Source organism: Ornithodoros turicata, chromosome 1 (genome assembly GCF_037126465.1).
Source record: "Ornithodoros turicata isolate Travis chromosome 1, ASM3712646v1, whole genome shotgun sequence".
Lineage (NCBI taxonomy): Eukaryota > Metazoa > Arthropoda > Arachnida > Ixodida > Argasidae > Ornithodoros > Ornithodoros turicata.
Window position 1 is genome coordinate 193,605,878 of NC_088201.1, and position 17,901 is coordinate 193,623,778.

Consider the following 17,901-nt stretch of genomic DNA (forward strand, 5'->3'; position numbering starts at 1 on the left):
AGACCTCCTTTGTCCCAAGAAGGAATTGTAACTTCGTCGTTTCGGTGCATTCGCAGATTTTGTAAATTAAGATGCTTCCCTCCTGCGCAGTGGTTGCATTCTCGGAATAGACACACACGTCTTGGCTCCTCACATAGAAACAGTGCTTTTATGTTTTCCATTGTGTGTCTGTGTGTGTTTTGCATTTACTTTTATGCTTCTTTAATTCGTTGTGCTGATGCTGTTCGTGGACGCAGCAACGAGATCGTACGAGATCGAAATTGGCACAATAAGTGCGAACACACAGTTCTTGACGTGGCTGCAGGCGAAACCACTTTGGTGGGACCGCATATAATTTCTTTTATTCCATTTTTATGCCGGTGCTATTAGTCTTGAAAATACTATCTGTCTCCCTCATGGAACGTGTCATGAAACGTTTGTTTACAGGTTTCCTCTTTCCATCAATCCGTGGACTACATGATGGGCGTGCCGAGAGGGGGGCAAGGGGGCCCGTCCCCTCCCTGGAGCTCTAAGGTAGCTTGTGAAAAAGTGCACTCTTTAGTCATAGGACGCAATGAATATTCTCAAATGTCGTAACAGGCACCTCTAAACACCTGCACAGTCTGCAACGTCCACCTCCAGAAAAAGAGGTAGTAATTAGTGGGAGATGCACGCTTGCCCCCTGGAAGCAATTCGCCCTCTTTGAAAAAACCCTGGGAACGCCCATGGACTCCATCATTTTGTTTGAGCCTTTGGGTGAAGCATTTCATCTTATTACAAGGAGTACTTCAAAGCAGTATTTGCATCACTCTGACGTATTGACTTGCGAAAAGCAAATCATTTCAAGTTTTAATTCCGAGAAACCTACGATTGCGTTCGTTTTCTTTTGATCACTGCTAGGATTCTCAAAGCCGCAAAGCGAATTTTAGAGAAAGAGAAGTGCTCTCCTTAATTTGATCGAAAACCTGGATCTGCTTGAGCATAGTCTGGGTCCGAAGTACATACTGGTGGAGACTGCGCAGAACGGCCACTCACCGCTAACTGGAAGTACTTTGCGAAGTTCTTGCACAATTCGTGCTTTATGTCAAGAGCTTCACTTCGCTCCGCATCCAAAACTCTCTTCTGTGCACTGGCATCCTAGGCTTGAAACAGCTACAAATCCGTGCTGCTTGGATGTCTTTTTCCTCGGCATTTTTTTGCGCATAATCCGCACAACACACACGTCCAGTATACGTTTTGTTCCATCCCAGCTGCGCTGCACGAAGGATGGCCGAAGGCGAGAACAGCCTTCAAAAATGTCAAGAACTTTCTTTGAGGTTCGTGCCTTTACATAACCAGAAGTCAACGGAACAGGAATTTCAACCAGTGAATGGCACTGGTCATCAGAAAGGTTACCTTAGTTAGGCCGCATATCACGCGAAAGGTTTTTCCCTGCAAAAAAATCTGGCTCTGTGCTTCCCCAAATACGCAGTCGGTCCGCATATTTTTGCAATGTAACTATTCACTTTCTCTCAGGAAACATCTAAGACAAAGAAAATGCAAAGGTGTGTGTAAAATAAAAACATGTTATTTTGTAATAATAATTATAATACGATTTGATTTCACACGCCTTTTCTTGCGAAACAGCCACCGCGTGTTTTTGCACGGCCGCGATGCAGCAGCGGAAGGGGAATTACCCACGGTTCTGGCAGTGATTGTTCAATTTGTAAGTGCAGTTCTTCATTCTTAACTGGTATATAAGTGGCACGGCTTGGGACAAAAGTTTACGGAACACTGGGGTGTCGCATTTCGCTGTTGGGACGACACCCTAGCAGCCAAAAGGACCAGACACACATACTGAATTAGAATTACATGAACAGAATATCCGGTCGCCCGTTTCGTGTTCGATCTAACAGGGGGCCCCTGCGATAAAGAGATAAGCCAGCGCTGTGTTCCGTAAGCTTTTGTCCCAAGCTGTACCATTGGAAAGGTAACACGTAACTGCATCAGCGAGATTTTTTTAAATAAAGACAGGTGTTTAGTAATCAAAGGTGCTTTTTAAGAACAGACGTAAGAATACGTTGCATTTTGCCGAATGACGGTTAATCTAACGCATATTACACCTCTGTAGGAGAATTAATATGTAAACAAATTATATCGATTAAAAGAGAAAGAAATAAGCTTCATTGTGATACAACTTTCTTTGGTCGAGATGTATACTTTATTTGTAAACTGGCTGCAAACATTGAAAAGGCAGCCTTTTTGCGATAATTTGTCGAAGGCGAAAAGACGATTTGTAACGACGAAGTACGCCCAAGTTATAATATTGTGCGTAGAATAGGTTAAAAGGAATGTTGTGTAACTTCTATGTGAGGCGACTGGGGTGTGGTTGTTCACGCGGGTTGACGTTTCATTTTCTTTTTCTTTTTTTCACATCCTCTGCACCTAGAACTCAAACACGGTGATCTTATTCATCAGACACGAAATGCTTTCAAATAAAGATATCGGAGAAGTCAAGTTGAGTACGTATGAGTAGTATGAGCATTACGGAGTACACGATTAACGGGGGGGGGGGGGGGGGGGGTTGAGGTAGCTTGCCGTTGTTGGCCGCACTGAAGTGGGCATCGTGACGACTATAACGGATTAACAGCGTAGTGGCACCTCTCCTTCCCGCCAATTTACAAACTGCCATTCTTTCCTCATCTATGGTTGCATGCGTCTATACAATGCTCGCTTTCACGATGCTGGAAAACACCTCGCGCAAAGATGTGGTATTTATTGACTTGACGCGACTCAATGTGACTTTTACAACTCAGTGGCGTTACCGCTTGCGATAAATTGACTCTCCTATATGCAGTCTCCGCGGCGGTCTGGAAGATCTCGAGCACAATCTACTTGATTGCCCGCACTACCAACCTTCCTGATCCATACGTTCAGTAGTAGTAGTGTATCAGCTCAAGTATCCGGAAACTCACATCTTCGTCTGGACGCCATTAATTAGCAATTAGAGCTAATTGGGACCCCCCACATTAATCAGGACCCACCAGGGAGTCATTACACTAATTGGGGATCATCTAATACACGTCCAGACCACTGTGTGAGTTTCCGGCTACTTGAGCTGATAAAAAATAAAAAAATAGGTAGAAAATAAAATGAAAAGATAGAAATAGAGTGGAGAGAAACAATTTATTCGAAAATCAACGATGCCGCGGCGAAGAAGCCGCTCCGCAACACCCGAGTGACCAGCGCCCGCCATGTTGGTAGTTTGCACCCAGCAGTTGCAGAGATCGACGACAGGTGGCCACTTAGTTGCACGGCATCACACCAGATGGCGCCACCATCATAGCTCTAGACGAGAAAGACAGAACAAGACACTAGCAGCAGGTAAAAATGACAGCACTGCTAAGCAAGTCTACGCATGCGAGAGAAAAGGTCTATCCGCTACTGCTAAACAGAAAACAGTACACATCGGGGAAAAAGGCTTACGGGGACGATCGCTTAGGCCTAACCACAACACTACGCAGCTAACACAAGGCGGGAACCACACATCGCTAAACATGCGTCAACAGGCTTGGACACCGCAAAACAAGTCTAAACATGCGAGAAAAGGCTTAACAGGAGCGCGGTCAAATCACTCGTTGGTCACCGCTAAACACGGCAAACATACGAGGAAAGAGGCTTACGGGGACGATCGCTTAGGCCTAACCTCAACACTACGCAGCTAACACAAGGCGGGAACCACACATCGCTAAACATGCGTCAACAGGCTTGGACACCGCAAAACAAGTCTAAACATGCGAGAAAAGGCTTAACACGAGCGCGGTCAAATCACTCGTTGGTCACCGCTAAACACGGCAAACATACGAGAAAAGGAGCTCGTCAAATCACTCACCTTTTCCCGCGCGGCAACTTCCAGGCAGAAACTGAGCGAGCGCGGAGAACACACACGTCTGCTCTCTACGAGATCCAGCCAGAAACTGAGCAAGCGCGCGGAGCGCACGTCCGTCTTCCGCGACGGTCTGAGAGAAACTGAGAGAGGCGACGCGCAGCGGCAGCTATGGATGCGCGCGCGCCCTCTGCTTCACCCGTCCGCGCATGCGCGCGCGCTGCTAGCTCCCTCTGCGCCGGCCGCGGGTGTTTTCGGTTTCGGCTCTCTGCTGCGCGCGCGCGCGCTCCTAGCGGCGACGGGTGGCTTTTCAGTTTCGCTTTCATTCTCCGTTCTTTGCGCGCGCGCGTTTATCTCTATAAAGGCAGCGCGCACCACGCTCGCGTCATCATTCTGACCGATACGTGGAAAACGCCATTTGTGGTTTATTCTCCTGCGTTTCTCGTCGTCGCAAGGAAAAGACAAAAAACGAAGAACTTCGCGAATTTATACGCGGCATCGTGGAGGAAGCCTTTCAAGTCCACCGTCTGGAATGGTTGCAAGCACGTCAAGAAATGTGTCAGGACAAGATGAAGACGCTCGACCGCATCTTAGCGGCGGACAGACTGGCGAAAAAGAAGTCCAACTTTAGCCTGGACAATCTGTATTGGGAACGCAGTTCCGATGTAGAGGACGACGACGAGGATGTGTAAATAAAAGCGATGCATTTCTCTTCGAGTCTCAGTCTCGGCGTCTCGCAGTCTCGCAGTTTGCAGTCTCGCAAAGTGGCGGATTTACGTAATCGATGGATATGACGTGAATGGGGTTAGTGCGAGCGTGAGAACCCTGTACTATAAGATGGTCATCCCCTGTACCCCCCTTGTCCACTACTCTCGAATCAAGAGCGCCGAGAAAATGCTGTATACGTTCCAGACGATTTTGGACCTTCTGGTCCACATTCGTCCGCCGTTTGGTAAGTTTTTCTCTATCTCTTCTTGTTTAGAAATAGTTATTTTCTAATAGCTAACGTTCCTCTGTAGGTTTCACTGTGACACACATTGGGCAGCTATTTTTCCAGCTGATCCCCGGTGCGGGGGGAGATGTGCCCCGCTTGGATATGGAGACGTTTTTGCAAGCGTTCGCCATCGTAGGCGAAGAAGACATTGAGACGGCCACCACAGAAGTGCTCATGGCGTGCTACGCCAGGGAGTGGCGAGAAATCGCTGTGCAGCGGGGACTAGAGGGAGAGCTCTTTTTCAGAGTGCCCCAAAGCTTAGAGGAGCATACTTTACCGCTAGAAGGTACTGCTCCTTTAAGCTTCGGGGAAGCGGAGCACCTCCTCTACTCCCTGGTGCACCAGTGGAACAGAGCGAGTGCAGCGGGTTGGAGAGAACTCGCTGAACGCTGGATGGCGAGTCAAATACCGTGAGTGTTTTTCGATTGTGGTTTTTGTTCGTAGAATCCTTATTCTGGTTCTTTATTACTAGATTGGATCCCTGGGTTCTTATGGAAGACCATGAAGCACCCATGTAAACACGCCAGCCAATAAACGCATATCGTCTTTCGCATCACGCGACTCTCTCTCTCTCTCTGCCCCAATACAATAGAAGAATAGGAAACCACAGATCCTGCGTATAAAAGCGAGCGTGGGATAGGACGCAGTTAAAGATGATGATGTCGACGATGTCACCACCACAACGTTCGGTCTGCTTGCGCAGGAGGTAAGTGCATTTGTATGTGTTTAGATCGATGTTTGATTAATGGCTCCTTTTCTCTATTTGCTAGGTGCACACAGGAGAATTATTTCAAATTGGGGGAGGGACTTCATGCCTAACATGAGGTCCGATTAGGCTCCGCTAAGTTCAAAATTAGGGGGAGCATCGCCCGCATTATTCAAAATTGGGGAGGGACGTGAATTCATGTCCAACATGAATTCTGATTAGGCTTAATGGGGAATTGCGGGGCGTCCCCCGCACCAGTCAAAATTGGGAATGGGTAAGGGAGTTTATGGCTAACATAAATTCTGATTAGGCGTAATGGGAAGATTTTGGGGAACATTTTAATCTGGCCTTATTCAAAATTGAACTCCTTCTTTCATTTTTCGTTAGATTATTCCAAAACGGGGGGGAGAATTCGTGCATAACACGAATTTCATTAGAGACCATGTTGATTATGCAAAATTAAGGAGTTCTTAAAGGGATAATTATTTCAAATTGGGGTTAAATTAAAACCTTCTTTCATTTTTCGTTTGGTTGACATCGTCGACATCCTATGCGATATTGCAATGGCGCGGTGTCCAAAGTACAGACGCCATCAGCGCAATGAGAGGGGGAGGAGACGGTCTGGTTCTACGACGGTTGATCGAAAACCCACGAGGGGCATTCATCCAGTTTCGTGGAGCAAAATGTAAGTCGAGTGGTTCTGCTGTGACAGGGGCATTCATCCTCGACGCGAGGCATTTCGTGGAGCAAAATGTAAGTTGACCGTCTCTGCTGAGAGAGTGTATTCTATGTATGACATTGTTTTTCAGGAACCAATAGCCGCTGTCGTCGCACATCATGCAGCACATCATGCAGCACAGGAAATGCCGTCCAGCAACCTCCCCGTTAGGCCCAACTGCCTTTCTGTATAGCAGTAGGACCCCTCCTTGTACAGCATTGGGCAAGGAAGACCGTGAGCGCCTTTGTGAATCGAGTGGCCGTGGAACAAAGAGCAGGCATCTATCGACCAAACCTTTTGTTTGTATTCAATAAAGATGTTTCAGTGAAAGAACACACAGAGTCTCGTCAAAGTTATTCGGACTGTTTAATGCGTTGCATGTCAATAACCAAGCGGTATTTCAATAAATCAATGACAAGGTTGGCGATGTAGACTGCTTGCAAATGTCGCTGCTTCCGCAGGGCGTGCTTAATATGAGCGATGGCACGAGCGAGAAGGTCCACGATGTCTGCAGCGATGTAGTTGAATTCTGCGTTGGACAAGCTCACAAATTCGCTCATTAGTCCCAGGGGTCCGTCTGGAACCGTTATGCAGACGTTCTTGTAACGGGCGTAGATCCGACGCACCATCTCCTGCAGCGGCCCCGGCGAGATCTCTCCTATATTGCCAAAGCCTACCATGTCTATCACGTAGCGAAAAGCAGTGATGACGAGCTCGTTGCGGGGACTTTCGCCGTTGAAACATTCCTTCTCCACTTCTTCCCAAGAAGCGTGGGTGCGGGAACAATTTTGTAAAGAGTGGTAGCTGAACATCTTCACGTAGTGATGACGCGAGCGCGGTGCGCGCTGCCTTTATAGAGATAAACGCGCGCGCGCAAAGAACGGAGAATGAAAGCGAAACTGAAAAGCCACCCGTCGCCGCTAGGAGCGCGCGCGCGCGCGCGCAGCAGAGAGCCGAAACCGAAAACACCCGCGGCCGGCGCAAAGGGAGCTAGCAGCGCGCGCGCATGCGCGGACGGGTGGAGCAGAGGGCGCGCGCGCATCCATAGCTGCCGCTGCGCGTCGCCTCTCTCAGTTTCTCTCGGACCGTCGCGGAAGACGGACGTGCGCTCCGCGCGCTCGCTCAGTTTCTGGCTGCCTCTCGTAGAGAGCAGACGTGTGTGTTCTCCGCGCTCGCTCAGTTTCTGCCTGGAAGTTGCCGCGGGGGAAAAGGTGAGTGATTTGACGCGCTCCTTTTCTCGTATGTTTGCCGTGTTTAGCGGTGACCAACTAGTGATTTGACCGCGCTCGTGTTAAGCCTTTTCTCGCATGTTTAGACTTGTTTTGCGGTGTCCAAGCCTGTTGACGCATGTTTAGCGATGTGTGGTTCCCGCCTTGTGTTAGCTGCGTAGTGTTGAGGTTAGGCCTAAGCGATCGTCCCCGTAAGCCTCTTTCCTCGTATGTTTGCCGTGTTTAGCGGTGACCAACGAGTGATTTGACCGCGCTCGTGTTAAGCCTTTTCTCGCATGTTTAGACTTGTTTTGCGGTGTCCCAGCCTGTTGACGCATGTTTAGCGATGTGTGGTTCCCGCCTTGTGTTAGCTGCGTAGTGTTGTGGTTAGGCCTAAGCGATCGCCCCCGTAAGCCTTTTTCCCCGATGTGTACTGTTTTCTGTTTAGCAGTAGCGGTTAGACCTTTTCTCTCGCATGCGTAGACTTGCTTAGCAGTGCTGTCATTTTTACCTGCCGCTAGTGTCTTGTTCTGTCTTTCTCGTCTAGAGCTATGATGGTGGCGCCATCTGGTGTGATGCCGTGCAACTAAGTGGCCACCTGTCGTCGATCTCTGCAACTGCTGGGTGCAAACTACCAACATGGCGGGCGCTGGTCACTCGGGTGTTGCGGAGCCGTTTCTTCGCCGCGGCATCGTTGATTTTCGAATAAATTGTTTCTCTCCACTCTATTTCTATCTTTTCATTTTATTTTCTACCTATTTTTTTTATTTTTTATCAGCTCAAGTAGCCGGAAACTCACACAGTGGTCTGGACGTGTATTAGATGATCCCCAATTAGTGTAATGACTCCCTGGTGGGTCCTGATTAATGTGGGGGGTCCCAATTAGCTCTAATTGCTAATTAATGGCGTCCAGACGAAGATGTGAGTTTCCGGATACTTGAGCTGATACACTACTACTTTCAGTTAGAGACCGGCGCGGATCAAGGCTCCCAGCCCGGCCCTAGCCGAGAAATACGCCGGCACCACGCATCGGGCAGGACCTGATGTGGCTCGGCCGGATGACGCAAGTAATTCCACACAATGGAGGTCTAATAGTTCGTATTAGGGATGTGCCAACGGAATCCTTGAATCCTAGGCAGGGATTCGAGATTCTCGAATCCGAATCTCAGTGCCCAAAACTGAGAATCGAATCTTTCGAATCCACCAATCACGTTTGCTTGTTTCTTTTTCACATTGGTGCCTCCGGAGCCTGCCCAAAGCTTCATTGGCCGACGGGTGTTTTCTTGTTTGTTTGTTTACATTGCTTTGGACTGAAAGAACTCACCCAGGAAAGGAAGGTGGGGAGGCTATAAGGTTCAGGTAGACGGCAGCTTCCCCTCTTGCTCTGTACTTAAAAAAAGGATACACGACGCAAAAGGCGCCTTTACCCTATCGCAACCGCTTTGCCTCCGTAATTTCATGTATGTCTAATATTTCTGTCGAATAATTCACCCACTGGCACAGAAATATCCAAGCGTGGGTACCTCGTTTTCATTTCTTCGACGATTGGTTCCTACAACTTTTCCTTGAAATGTACGTTGTGATACATCTCGTCCCCCACATTCCACAGTTGAAAAAACCATTCAAATAATGAAAAAAAGAGAAGATATACTCTTAGCTGAGTACAGCAGACTTCGCCGCCATTGCGATTGATGAAGGAGCAGGGTTCTTCTTCTATTTAAAATGTGTGGACGTGTGGGTTTCCAGTCGTAACAAGACGGTACGAGTAAAAAAGCGCAACGTCTTCTTGAGATCACCCGCGAATTCGAGGGACCGTTTGCAGATCGGCGGCAAAGGGCCCGCGGACTGGGTCCGCTGTCTCGCGGACCTGGGACAACGCACATTTTGCCCACGTCACCTGTGACGTCTACGCGGTCCGCGGACGGGTCCCGGGGATCCACCCGCCGTGTGAATCCATCCTTAATGTAACGGTACGCTCGCCCGCGTGCGTTCTGCAATTAATTTCGTCTACTGTTACTGCATCGTTACACCGCCAGCGCTCCTCGTAAGTTTGCTGAGACATTTATGAGTTATGAATTTGTTTGATAAGAGCTAGAAACACGTACTTCCCGACTTCAAATGCTTGGCGGGCTGAGCTCTACTCGCTGAGTCACCGGGCCCCGCAGGGCTCCACTCACTGGGTCACCGGGTCGTGCCCTGCCGCATAAAAGCGGGAAGGCCCGGGCCGTTTTTTTTTCATTCGAAGCCCGAGCCGGGTCGGTTCCGGAAACGTTGGCCAATGCACGGCTCTACTTTCAGTGCCTCTAAGTCATCTGGAATCTCGCCCTTTCGCTGTGTCAAAATTGCTTGTTCCGTGGCCAAATCCCCAAGGCTAAGGAGCCACCGGGGACCAGAATATCCAGGTTCGATTCCTGCGTCAGCACCTCTTTTCCCTGTTTGAATTCATTCATGGAGCTTGTTGTTTCCAGATTGAGCGTCATATTGTAAAGTATCCATGTGGAGTAGTTTTAAACTGGCTGTATAACGAGCATAAGAGCAGTTGTTCACTCCGAGAGACAGCGAATTGCATTCCTACGCAACAGACGACTCATAGGCTGAGCTGATGAGCATGAGTATGAACATTACAGTGCCTCATTCTGATGCAGATACTTACCTCAGCGATACTTCAGATATGTTTTGAAGAGGCCGACTCCAGCTTGGCAAAGACCAGGGAAAGTGTTCGCGATCGTCAACCCAATGTCCCAGATTCGATTCTTTAAAGATGCAGTCTGCATAGCCTTTCTCATCTGCGGTAGGTAAAGAATGAGATAATGATGTGTGACTTACCAGAGCTCTGATAAATGTCAAAAGGGGAGGGAACTTTCAAATTACCTGTTCCATATCTAGACTGTGTCTTCTGGCCATAGAATCCATATTTTCCTGATATTTCTTCCTCTCCTCTTCCATGAGCTAAGAGAGAAATCCGCCTTACTAGAGCGAAAACAGCCGATGTTTCTGCTACATGAAAGACTTGTCACGATCTCGTTTTTGTTTCGCGATAGCTCTGTTTCGTCCCACATTTGCGTGCTGAGATTCCGTGCGCAATGTGAAGTACACATATAGTTTCGTGTTAACATGCAATCCGTGAACTTGTTATAACCTGGACGTTCTGAGAGGGGAACTCCACAGCACGACAGACTTAATAGGCACACGTTAACAAAGTAAGCCGATGCTACGCAATTTCTTGGAAAGATGTGTGCACTGCTAAGTTATATCTTGTGTTCAGAAAGCTAAATAAAGAAAAACTTAAAATATCCCGATGTGATACTTAGAAAACCTGTGCGAAGCATTAATTAATTTGAAATCCCAATTGGAGCTCTCCAATAACTGTCGAGCAGAACCGTGCGCCTTACACGGAGTACACAGTAATGGTACACTACTGATTTGCGCTAGTGTCACACTCTCAAATGCTTAGAGCACACCAGCTGTTGTCACCCCCGTACCTCCCATACTTCTTTGTTTTGTTTTGGCTGCCGGCGTGTTCTGCTATACGAACGAAGTCAGCTCATGTGAAAGAACGACCTATGCAGATGACCTGTAAGACGTGTGCGGGGTCTCTCTTGAATACACCTTTCACAAATCATGTACATTTGGAAAGAGCGTGTCGGGCAGGAAGGGAAGGAGGAGGCATGGTGTTGAGGGGAGGGCACGTCGTGACGTCAGTTATACTCCCTGAAGGCTCGATTGCGTGACTCGTGATGTGGACCGGCGCAGCTCAATCCGGTGTAAGTGGTCAGATGCGCTGAGATGGAAACATGACAAAGGGGAAAGTGTCCGGGCAAGAGCCGGCACACCCAATACGGTCTCACCGACCAACCGAGGCTGCTTTCTCAGAATACTTTCATAAATTTGATCGTGGGGTGATAATACAGCGCACAGCGAAAATAGCTTGCATTGTGGGTCTGTATGGACGGCTTGACAAATTGAACAAATTCAGTTTTGTGCCAAGTCATTGCTACCTTAACAATGACTAGTAGGACTCACACCGTATTGCTGGCGCTGCTTATGTGCAAGCCTCAACTTTGAAAGTTGTTTTCGTCTCGTTTTTGATGAGAATGCTCACGAAAATGAGATGAATGGTGGTCATGATTACTCACTGGCTGAAAATAATACCACACCAGAGTCCACTGGCAACAGCAAAAGCCGCGGATAAGTCCGCGGAAAAGTCGGACAAAAAGTTTGCCAATAAGAAAACCATTAACACCATCTCCCGTTGGAAAACGCTGCCGGTTTTCAGCAAATACGCGTACTGTAAGTCGAAGTGGCAAACTGAAAAGGAACAAACACTTCCCTCACCATTTCTGAGTACGAGTCAGATGCGATATTGAGGTCGCCAAGTACATCACCTGCACAGGTGCATGTGGGCCGCAGAAATAACGATGTTAAAGTAACAACGTCACCCATATTTGCATACCCGACATGATACTACGTTTGTTCATGATTTGATGGTGCTCTTCACAATGAGCTGTCGGTGTGTTATCAGAAGCCAGCGTGAAAGTTGCGATGTTCAAATGGAATATACAAAATTTCATTGCACAAACGCGGTGATTGGGGCATTAATTGAAGCGAGTGTTCTTAAGCGACGTATACACCGAGAATTAGCCGAGGCAGGCCACAAACGGACGACACAAGCCTAAAGCTTAAAATGTGTGTATTTGTACTGCATTGAATCCAATAAAAAGAAATGTTTGGAGTAGGTTCGGCTACCAGAAACGGGAACTGAAAAAAGGAAACGTTAAAGGTGTTGCGACACTTTCTCTGATGTGTTGAAGCATAATATATATGCATTGTACTCATTATGAGAACACCGTGGAAAAAAGAATTTTTCCTCTCGCTAGATTGGTTCGGAAAATAGGCCCAGCCACAAAACGGCGACCCACGGTGTGACCTCACGGACCCTCTCCCCCATTTGGCTTGAGAGACGCCCGTGTTCCCTTGCTGCTCCTGTGTGACGTCGCTGATGTCGCTTCTTCGGGGCCGTTTTTCTCCGTATCTGCTCACGTCACGGATCTGAGAACTTCAATATAGGGTGATGTCGAGTGATAGAATAGTTTTTCGTATTTATCTGGGAAAGCTGGAAACCAACTGTCACAACACATTTAACAACCAGAATTCCGCAGGAAACGTGAGCACAAACAGAAACAAAAGTATTTTCGTTTCCATCTGCAGAAATCGAAACGGACACGAAATTCAAGGGCGGTGACAACATCAGAAACCAAATGTAACAAACGTAATCCAGCCTAACTTTAACATTTATTTTAAGGTAATGTAGTATCCCATCAAAAACATCGCATTGAAGTCCTCCTTGCTTGCTTCCATAAGACTGTCCCTCAGTTAACGTCCTGTTGCTGCAAGACCAAACCGTAATGCCGAAAACGGAAATAATTATCTTAAGGAAGGAGACACCAAAACCACCAACGAGGATATACCGGAGACGACAACAGAAAGAAGAAGTCGAGTTCCTTAGGTATCGGAAACTGAATCGTAGCTGCTTGCTTTAACCAACCCTAGTCAAAATTGACTGTATGCTAGGTACAGTCATCTTTAACCAACCCTAGTCAAAATTGACTATATGCTAGGTACAGTCATATGAAATTATATAATATGGTGTAGTAAGGGTTACCTTTTCGAGACTTTCTTGAAAATCGCGCTTGGGCTTTTCTCGCTCTTCCCCAAATCGGTGCTCCTTATCCTGCAAACATAACGGTGACGCTTACAGGAAGTGATGGAACTATGGTAGCGCTACACACAAAGCGGGCTTACGTGGGTGTACTTCCTCCACATATCACGGGCATGTCTCCACACATCGTAGTGGTCGTTAAGGTCCTACAACGAAGATAGGAAAAACGGTATGGCATCTGTATGTGTTATCCGTTATGAACTTATCATGTGTGAACGTGACTAAAATGTGCGATGTGTGTCCACCTTGAAACCGGTCCTCAGTTTCATATTACCACGCATACCTCCAGAATACTGTCCCGTTTTGACCATTTATTTAGATTTTTGACCATTTATTTGAGAAAAGTCGCTACCGCCCACTTCTGATTTACTACCTACATTCGCAACGGTCTCTTAATTGTTCTCTTTAGAGAAAATTGTAGCTGTATGTTCTATTATACAGATAAAAAGAAACGGCCTTCTGGAAAGTCCTGAAAGAAGCCAACCTCTGGGATAAACCAAGAAAAAAGAACGTTCATTGAAAAAAAAAAAAGACAAATAGAAAACTGGAGCACACTAACCGAGGGAACAATGCTGACAATAGAAATGCACAGTCCCGAGCTGCAATTATTCGAAATTATTATGCAGAGGGAAATTACCTAGTTGATCGGTTGCAAAGGCGGCTGATGTTTTAGGAAACAAGCATCGATTTCCGATTTCGAGATCACGTCATGATATTTTGTAACTGCATTTGGGGGGAAAACAGATAAAGAGATAGCGCATGTGCAGTAAAGAACGTTACAATAGGCGGTCAGGAAACTGTGGAGGGCAATGAACATGCTCCGAGGAAGAACAACTTTTCTTGCTTAAAGGTACGATCTGTCCGTCTTAAAAAGTATCCCATTCGATTCCTCTTTGTAGAAAATGGCTTAAAGTGCAGCTCCGCTACTGTTCCGAAAGTATGAAGACGTTGTGATATCTAGAACCGTGGTCCCAACTTCATTCATAAACGCACATTGCTTTCCAAATTTCCATACTCCTTCGTGAGAAATTTGAGAAAAGCTACCGGGCGGCGGTTCCACTTGTGACGTCATACTTGGAACTGCGCGGATTGGATAGCCACACCTAGCCAGCTCTGCCTGGCAACCAGTTTGTGTTTACACTCCGTCATGGCCGCTGTATCGTGCTGAAATAGCTGTCACGAGCTATCGGGGACCACCGCACCGTTTTATCACGTTTCTTATAAGAAATACTTCGTCTTCGAGCACGTACTCGTTCTCGTTCTCAATAGCTTTGGTGGTGCTTTCTGCACGTGCAGCAAGACCGCGCATAGTGCGCTGCCAAAGCTACTGAGAATGCGTACGAGTATGTCACACGTTAGGTGTTAGGTCTTGTTGGTAGCATGAAGCACAGTGCGGGCACAGAATGTTCGCTCACGACGGCCGTCGTTGCACAACGAGGCCATCCTGTAAGGCTTGTTAAAGAAGACCGGCAAAACTATCTTTGAGGCTATTAACGACAGCAATTATCACGGAACACACCCAAAACATTCACCTTCGCCCATAGATCTCCGCCATCGCATCGACGATTTGGCGTTAGCCAAGCCACGAGCGCGGCTAAGCCAGGACGAAGCCGGGATTGGTCAGGGTTTGCCGACCACAGGACCGCCGTGCCAGGAAATTAAAAAAATTGTTTTCTTAAAAACTACAAACAAATGGGTGAAAATTTTTCACGTGTATGCTCCCTGTGCGGAAACGAACGCACAGCCCAAGCGTGGCTCCATTCTGTCGCAGTCGAAAATCGGCGGAGCTGAGCTTTAAGGCGAACCCACGGCAATCCACCAATGGCGTCCCCATTTCGAGGGCAAAGGTACACTTCCGGGAATGATTCAAACCCACGATCCTTCTGCAAGTTGCAACTGCTGTGCAAACTTTGGCAAACAGCAAGGAGCTGCTTTGCTCGCCGCTCAGCCAATGAGCGACTTACACGCGTGTCGTTTCATGAGGGCAAAGCGCCGGTTCGTCATCTGCTATACGGCGTGTTGACGGCTGACGGCTGTATGTCTACTGTACTCGTCAACAGGGTTTTGGTTAATTTTCTATCTCTTCCCGACTGTACGGGACCGTTCCATTAACAAGGCAGCGCAACGATGAACAAAATAATACCGCAACATGACGGCTGCCGCCCACTGAGGGATGTATTTAATGTAATGCTGTGCTTGAGTAAAAGTCATTGTTAGATAGCGCTTGTTCTGCTATCGTCTTGTGCCTATGTGGGCTGTCTTGTTAAGTAATATAACCAGCAAGTAATATAAGAACCAGCCCTGTTTCGTCATAATAAACTCATATATATATGTTAAAATATATATATATATATATATATAAACTTATATACATATAATAAACTTATATATCAATGAATATCAGTGTGGATTTTGAAGAGCATAAAACGATGGTTAAATTACATAAAATAACAAAACGAGGAGTTAACACACAACACTTTGTGTTGTCACTCGGATATAGCAAACATGTAGTATTCGATTGTGAAAGTTCATTGCCAGGTAGGGTGCGCTACCACGTAGTACCGCAGCTCACAAGTGCAGTTCACGAAAATATAGCCCACACGGTTGATGTCTTCGTAACATGTTAGCACATGCTACCTTACGGAGTACGAGGCAATACTGTAATCGCATCAGATCTCCCAAACACACAATAAATGTTTCCATGTTTTAAATGTTCCACTGTGGACTACGCAAATCTTCTTACACATGCAATTAGGCATCTCACTTGTGACATAAGCGGTGTTCTAATGCCATCCAGTATACCTCTCTTATTACCTGATTCTTGGTAATTACTGTTATCTTAATGGTGACCATAGTGCTGTCGTCGGATACACTATGAAATATGCATGCTTGTATGGAGCAGGTATAGAAGCTTTTTTTTTTTTTGCTTTGCAGCTTTTTAATAAAAAATGCAGCGCTGAGAACATTTTTCCAGGCAGGTTATGCAGCCGGGTGGATGTCCAGTGGCAAAGCCCATGTAGCTACTAGACGACTACTTACCTATTAACAGTGATGGCCAGTAGTTAACTACATGTAGTTAAACTACCATATTGTAGTTAAAAAGTAGTTGTCAACTACTTGCAGAAATGTAGTGGCAACTACTAGTTAAACTACTATGTTAAGTAGTTAACTACAGTAGTTAGGTTACTGAAGGCGCAAACTACTTCCGATTTTGCTGCAAGCTTTACGGCGCGATTGTGCTTCCGACTTTTACCTTGAGCTACTTGTTTGATGAGAACGGAGGTGCAAAGCAATTGTGTCGTGCATGTGTAGTAAATCTTCACTTTTAATGCTTGTCCAGTGAAGCCTCATTTGCTGTGAAGTAATTCTGCAACTTAGTTTATCGCGTAGGCACAAAAAGAATCCCGCCGCGAGCTTTGTATTTGACTGTCGTAGCAGTGGCTAGAGCCAAAGTTTATCATTCCGTGTGATTCATATTTAGATGTCCAAGAACACTACAAGGGATTGGTGTTGATGGACAACGTTAAGTAGTTATAGATGTAGTTAAACTACATTGCAGTAGTTAAAGAAATAGTTTTAACTACTCCCCTGAAAAGTAGTTTAACTACTAGTTAAACTACTCCATCGCGAAGTAGTTAGTAGTTATAGTTAAACTACTGTAGAAGTAGTTAGCGGCCATCACTGCCTATTAATTAATTCATTAACCTATTAACTTGGTGTTGTTTCCGGAAAATGCGAGATAGCAAAATTGGAGAGATTCCAATGAGATTCCATGAGGTATAAATCGCCAATTCTTGCTATACACGTGAAAAACGAGACCTACACATTTCTCAAGCACGGAACAACATTCTGTTACTGTCAAGATGATCGGGAGTTTCATCGCCAGGGGCGAAACCCTTCCACATTGCTGGCAGTAATGCGGTGAAATTCATGATCTCTCGCGTAGCACTGAAGTCCAGCGGTGTTTCTCGACCGCAGGAGGCTATGAATGTCATGTGGTCTTAGAGCGTGAGCTCTTATGGGCAGGCCCACCTCAAATCTCATGGTCGGCGTCTGCGGAATACTCATGTCACGTGACCCCCCGCTGAGCGTAATCCAGTCGTTCGGGAGGCATTGTACAACGGAATCTCCCAGTACGCTGAGCTGCCATTTCTTCCCCGCTTCTCGATGCGTAGGCAGATGAGACATTAGTATTGAAAAATTAGTAGTGCTCTGGCACTGGCCTGCTCGACCTCATTGATATGCTGGGCTTATTGTAGCGGGCAAGTCCATTTATGTAGCGTCCACAAAATCTTGGTCGTCAATCGGTCCACGAACGCGATCATGACGTCGGACGGTATAAAATTTCTTAGATTGCTTAGATTTCTATCTAAGTTTTCATTCTAAAATTCTATTGCCTATCTGAGCTTGCGCGGGAGCTACCGTTTTCTTTTTTTTTTTTTTGGACACGGGTGACATTTTAGACCATAAGCTGCAAAGGCGAGTCACGTGCCTCCCCCCCCCCTCCCCGCGCCAACATCAGAGTGTATATTCAACCTGCAATATACAGCCAGACCTCGGCGAAATCACGCATGAACGCGATAACCCACGATAACCGCCATCACGATCACCAAAGGGATGAGTGTGACTGTGGTTGCAATCGTCATTGAAGTGCCCTTGCGATGATCACGGCGCGTTGAAATAACATCAGGAAACCCTGTGGTGATCGCGAG

The 17,901-nt window shown here is 46.7% G+C and overlaps 1 protein-coding gene across 3 annotated transcripts in view; it reads right to left on the minus strand.

Moving 5' to 3' along the window:
• Positions 1 to 17,901, minus strand: part of LOC135378912 (atlastin-2-like) — a 277,503-nt gene that overhangs the window by 3,878 nt on the left and 255,724 nt on the right. For all 3 annotated transcript variants that reach the window (XM_064612076.1, XM_064612075.1, XM_064612077.1), the window contains 4 exons: positions 13,273 to 13,335; positions 13,133 to 13,201; positions 10,342 to 10,419; positions 10,124 to 10,256 (listed from right to left, as the gene is read on the minus strand). In XM_064612076.1, the coding sequence (XP_064468146.1) occupies positions 10,125 to 10,256; positions 10,342 to 10,419; positions 13,133 to 13,201; positions 13,273 to 13,335 (342 nt within the window). In that variant the 3' untranslated portion in view covers position 10,124. The remainder of the gene's footprint in view (positions 1 to 10,123; positions 10,257 to 10,341; positions 10,420 to 13,132; positions 13,202 to 13,272; positions 13,336 to 17,901) is intronic.